Source organism: Gopherus evgoodei, chromosome 12, assembly GCF_007399415.2.
Source record: "Gopherus evgoodei ecotype Sinaloan lineage chromosome 12, rGopEvg1_v1.p, whole genome shotgun sequence".
Lineage (NCBI taxonomy): Eukaryota > Metazoa > Chordata > Testudines > Testudinidae > Gopherus > Gopherus evgoodei.
This window is the reverse complement of record NC_044333.1, coordinates 7,092,194-7,098,193: the sequence shown is the minus strand read 5'-3', so window position 1 is coordinate 7,098,193 and position 6,000 is coordinate 7,092,194. Positions and strand designations below refer to the sequence as shown.

The window sequence follows — 6,000 nt, the reverse complement described above, 5'->3', positions numbered from 1 at the left end:
CATGTGCGGTGGTGCAGAATTCTCCCAGGAGCACTAATTGTCGGGAGGATGACACATGGTGATTAAGGTTCTATTAGAAGTGGGCAATCCAAATTCTCCCTTCATTTTCTGTCTCACTGCAGCGAGCAGACGTGTAATCCTTTTCAGGCCAACTGCACTAGCACTGAGGCAAGAAGCTAGGAGCATGTCCCTGCCAGGAACCATCTCTACAGTACACTGTCAGCTGTGGCCTCGTTCCCTCCCTCCCACCCACCACTAAATAGAAAAGAGAATAATTCCACTCTGCCCCAAAAGTGACACGTTCAAGGTCTGTGATGGTAAAAGCTCCTAAGTTTTTGTATGTTTCTCAGGCAGCGGTTTGCAGAAGACAAGCTGCACCTCAGATTGTAATAAACAGCAGCAACGAGAGATTAAATAGGCGCTTTAGGATAAAGCAGCGAAAGACTGATCAAAGCAACGCATTTTGCAAATGGCAGTAAAAGGGGAGTGGAAAGAATTCTAAGCTGTTGCAGCAGGCAGCAGGCGAGAGATCATAAACTAGCAGCAGGCAAATGTATCGTGTGAAAGCAGTTGCTTCATACAATTTATTTAAAATAAGTTTTATTACAAAACAGGATCTTTTTATTAAAATACGTAAAAACCACTAATCTTACCAAAGGCTAGGGTTTTTAACTAGACTCCACAGCGCAAGACCAAGCTTAGAAAGAGCCAAGGTGGAATCAAGTCTTTATAATACAGGGAAGCTTGACAAATGCAGCCTGTCCTCGGTAACGCAGGCCAGCACACCCTGTTGGGTGTATTTGGACAGCTGCTCTAAACAACTCCATCCACCCCACCCCACCCCCAAACGTTAGACAACAGCCACACTTCACTATATAAACCAAAGTTTTTTGCTCGTTTCTTTTCAGTCAGATACGGTAAGAGAGGCTATAAATATTTCAGACACTTCCATGAACAAACACACTGATCTGTTTAGAAAGGAGAAGGTTTTAAAATAGCTTTATTTGAAGCTTTTTTAAACATTCGATCGCTGCTCAGCAGCAGCAGCCTTACTCCCCTGGCACGTTAACAGATGCTTTTTGCACAGCCCTGTATGTCAAGTACTGCATGCAACGTGGGGGTGGGGGCAGTGGTGAGAAGCAGAGGGACGGTAAGAAAGGGTTCTGGCTCCAGTGTTCTGCTTCACACACAGTGGGGCCTGTTCTTGGTTTCAGTGGGAGCAGGATTCCAGTGTTTGCTGGACTATGCAAGCATCAAAATAAATAGATGCCCTGGTCACACATGGGAGAATTTGGCGCGCACGTTTCTGCAGGAGTAGGCTCAGGGAGACAGCCTGATCCTAGAAAGGAGGTGAGAAAGGATTGATTCAGTTTTCTAAACCCAGTGTTAAGAACCCCTTGGTCTTTGGCAAGCAAGATAGCGCCATTCTTCAGTTCTTACGTGGTTGCTCCAGCTTTTTACCACTTCCTGCAGAGCAGTACCAAGTTATAGCTGCTAGACAGCTGGAAGCCTGGGTCATCACTACAAGGAAAACACCAGTTAAAAGGCAGTCGTTGCTTTTCTCAGCTCTAACCTTAACCTCCGTATCCCTCTCCTACCAGATGGATAGAGGTATGAAAGTCACTTAAGAGCTTCAGTTGCCTCTCGAGTTGGAAGAGTTGGATCCAAGGGACTCTGGCTGGCTTTGAGGAATCTTTGGTTTAAGGCCACAGTTCTGCTGGTTTTAGTGGTGGCTGGTTGCTGCTTTTATAAGCTGAGGTTGCAGGACTCGTCATGGCAGAGTGCCTGCTCCTTGGGAAAGTTCTGCTAAGGGACAAACAACAGGGAAGGACTAAAACATTTCTGCCTCAACATTTACCCTAATGAGCGCCAAACTTGTTTTTCTGTGCGGCCATCCCCAACCTCCCCAGCTATAATCAGCTAAGAAGATGATTGGTGGAGTGGGAGGACTGCCTGAGAAACAGCAATGTGGGTTCAGAAGAACATACTGCTTGTATTTTTAGAGAAAGTGGGTGAAGAGGACAGTCCCCTCTGCCATTTGCAGATGTGGAAATCATTGGCAGACCGCTTCAAAGTGAACGGATTGTGAGCTTTAGCACAGCAAATTACAGCCCCTCTGGATCCCTAAATGCTTTTTTAAATCCAAGAGTAAGAGGCACACGCCCTCACCTCTGAAATTCACCCTTCCCCTCCCTTTGGGTGGTGTGTCAGGCAGCAGCATCCAATGAACTAGCATGTCAGCAAGTATGGTGGCATGAAGTTTGAACAAAGGCCAGTGAGTACGTCCCTGCAGTAAATTACCTCCTACCTAGGTTGTCCCCGACCAGCTGATGCCTACACAAACTTTACCCGAACTGCGTATGAGGCGATGAAGATGATGGCATAAAAGTCTGTGATCTTCCCTTCCACAGCCCTCACTCTGTCAGCAGCCAGCCAGCCACGAATAGAGCCGAACAGACGCAGGCCTGGTCACTGCACCGAGGAAAGCACAGACACCTTTGGTTGGCTGGTAGGTTTTAAACCAACAGTTGGGTGATACTCTTTATTCATTTAAAAACAAAGCCAGGGGCAGTGAGATGGGAGAGGCCCCTGGCAGCTCTACTCTCCCTTCAAATCCACTAAAAACCTCCATGTGGCAAATAAAATTGTACATGCATAAGTGCCACAGGTAGGTAGGCAGGTAAAATCCCCTGGGCTCAGCTCCACCAGAATCCAGCTCCAGGGACATCCATTGCCAGCAATGGAGTCCATACTGTCCACGGCCAAGCTTGGTGCCCCTATGTGGTGACATGAGTCTCTGGGTGGGGCTTTATTTCAACAGGAGTCTTGGTTCAGAGATGGGGGAAGGAGAACCGGCACCTGACAACCTGGTTTCACAGCTGCAGTGGAGCAACCTGGGTCCATACTTCCAAGAGCTTCTGCCTGTGCCCGGGAGCCTGGAGAGAACTGTCTTCACCTTTTGGCTCTTGGATTCCACAGAGTCGTGCTCTCTCCTGAACATGTGACTGTGCCCTGTCTATCCGATGGGAGAGATGTAGGGGAGAGGAGAGAGTCTTTTTCCGTTTTCACATCGCTTGAAACGCAGGAGTTCTCCTTCACACCATGAGCTCATTGGATCTGGAGCAGATCCTGTTCCCCAGCTGAGTGTGTCCGTCACACAGGGACTGGCCTCAGCTTTCCTACAAGGAAAGAAAAGAGCATCAATACTATGCCAAAGGGAAGAATGTGTAATTCCTGCCCCAAACACCAATGTGCAGACAGTGCTCCTAGGGTCTGAGGGCTTTTCCCTGCTACCACCAAGGAAGGCCCCAGCTGTAATCCTGGCACATGGATTGCCAAAGAAAAAGTTCCCTGCATTAGAGACTGCAAACCACCTCACACCGTTTCTGAGACACAAGCTCCACCTTGCCAGTTACTGAGCAGACCTGACCGTCCCTCTTTAAGCATTTGCCGAAGTAGAGACCTTCACCGCTTACAGAAAGGCTTAAGCCCGACTGCCCTCCATACCTGCACATGCTCACCTGGAAGCCAGGACTTCTCCTAATTTCAGGCTGAAATCAAAGTCAACAACACAGTTTCATTGGAGACGAAGTTACACATGTTCCCGCCTCCTGCAACCAAGCCTCCCCCTTCCCCCATCTTTTCTCTCAGTGCTACAAGGAGGAGGGGAGGTTGGCAGTGGGATTCAGAGCAGTGCGCAAAGGGGATCAATTGAGGCTGGCTATGTAGCACCCTCTTCTCTTTGTGCCCCCTTCAGGAAGGGCTGCCAAGGGTGGTTTTTGCTGAGCTGCCTTGTCAAACTATGTGGCCATTACTGGTCCTTAAATGAGAGGCGGTGACAGCTTGCAATCTGCAATGAAAACCTTTTCCCTTGGTCAGCACCAGCTCCCTACCACATGGATGCTGGAGCAGAGGCAGAGCAGGTGGGATTAAGATCTCAGACCAGGCGGCGTCACCACAGAGTTAGGATTAGGGTCCTCTTCAGAGAAGGGAGATGGCAGAGGTTTAACTGGGACTGTGCCAGATAATTTGTGTTTAGCTAATGAGCTTATTCCAGGCGAATGAGCAGTCAGTTCTCTGCTGCAGTAGCCCCAGCTGTTACCAGCCCTCTTTTCTCTAGTCATATCTATTCTGAAATTTATCTGGAGAACTGTCCTGTGAAGACACTCAAAAGGCAACATGAATAGAGCACAACACATCAGAGCAGGTGGACACCTCAGCTCCTAGGATCGCTCTTCGCACACCAGGACTGGATGTACCAGAAAAGAGCCGTTGGTCACAGTTCAGGGCAACTGCCCTGTATTTTCCCTCAGTGACCCAGCAAGGGCACCAGGATTCCAGCTCCCTTTCTTGGGTGGAAACCCCCATCTCTCTCCCTTCTGGCTGGAGTATTTCCAGGTTGCAAAGTTCCCTGCCTTCACTGTGGTATGCCCAGCAGCAGAGACAGACTGCCCAAGCACAGCTGCTTGCTTTCTCTTCAGAAATGGTGAACAGTGTTTACCACATAGCTCTTTCTAAGCAAGCCTATTTTATTCTTAAGGTAAAAGCACCACACAGAAAAGATAGTAAAAACACATGCTAAAAAGCTTACCAGAGATCACCCCAACCCAAATATGGGCTCTGGCAGGAGTATTCCTTCACCCCCCCCCATCTCCCCCTCTCAACAGTTTACCTTGTGGTTTCAAGTTCATCACAGCTTCAGCTCAGAACAAGCACAGAGTCTTACAGGGCTTCAGTAGGCCCTGCCCTTCCAACCGTTCCCTAAGGGCTGGGGCCCTCTGTGGACCAGAGGTCCTGCCCATTGGCTGGAAGAAGGCCCTGAGCCAGTTTAAAACCAGGCTATTTATGCAAAAATCCCTTCTTTGTGGCTCCCTCGAGAATCTAATTTGAACTAGTATATGGGTTCCTCTCCAAGAGGGATGGCTTCAAAGAATGGATAACCAGAGCAATTACTTTAGTTTGTCTTAATTCCTTAAGGTTTGTCCAGCATATTACAGGATATAATCAGTCTGTCACACCATCATCCACTCATACGAGCCTCCTAACTTCTCCCTGTTAGGGGCTTGTGAATTTATACTACAGCCTGTGGGCCTGAGCAGCTTGCCTCAGTGAGATCTAAGGGCTCTGTCTGCTGCTGCAGAGCCAATGCCCACACATTTATGGTAAGACAAGCCCTCTGGGTCAGCCTTTTGTGCAGACAATGCCTTCAAAAGAAGTTCTCTTCTTGCTGGGAGGGACTCAGAAACCATAGCTGGATGTGGCAGTGGGGGTGGGGATTCACATAGGCGGTGAGTTCTATGGGCCCATAGTGCCCATGCTCCACCAATATTTAGGGACATGGGCCTGGCTCCACCAATGTTTGGGCTTACTGCACTTCAGGGGGCCACGGGGTCCAGGGCAGCCTGGGGGGTTAGTGGGGGTCCTGGCGCTGGCAGCAGTGAGTGACCTGGCCCGAGCCTGCCCCGCTCCACTCCACCTCTCCCCACTGGTTCCTGGTATCGCTCGGGGGAGGGGACGGAAGCTGGAAAGAGGCGGGGCAGGGCTTCAGGGAAGGGCTGGAATGGGGGCAGGGAGGGGCCAGAACAGGGGTGGGCTGGAGCCAAGTTGCTCGCTGCTGCTGGCATCAGGCCCCCCGCTAACCCCTCAGGCTGCCCTGGACCCCACGTTCCCCGGAAGCTCCCCAAAGTGCCCCGGTTATTCCTATGGACGGGACAGCTCTGCTTGGACCCGTTCTGGGCACTACCAAAAATTATACAAATCTGGCACCCATGGAGATTAATACCGGTTGGACAGTGGGTGAAGAGTTTGGAGTTTGTTGTTCACATCCACATGTATCAGGAAGCATTATTGCAAATAGGGGAGCACAGAGGGGCCAAAGGAGACCTCTCCACTACACCTACCTGAAGTCTGGAGCTTCCTCCGGAATGAGCCTGCTCGTCTTGTAGGTCTAGGAGAAGAATGTGTTCGAATGGAGGGCTGTGCTGCCACTGGTGAATCATT

General features: G+C 49.9%; 1 protein-coding gene across 9 annotated transcripts in view; it reads right to left on the bottom strand.

The window, feature by feature from the left end:
- Positions 1-603: 603 nt before the first annotated feature.
- KIFC3 (kinesin family member C3) overlaps positions 604-6,000 on the bottom strand; it is a 63,168-nt gene continuing 57,771 nt past the window's right edge. For 7 of the 9 annotated variants that reach the window (XM_030581814.1, XM_030581815.1, XM_030581813.1 and 4 more), the window contains 2 exons: positions 5,901-6,000; positions 605-3,179 (listed from right to left, as the gene is read on the bottom strand). In XM_030581814.1, coding sequence (XP_030437674.1) covers positions 3,154-3,179; positions 5,901-6,000 — 126 coding nt within the window. In that variant the 3' untranslated portion in view covers positions 605-3,153. The other 2 variants (XM_030581818.1, XM_030581816.1) reach the window with 2 other exon arrangements.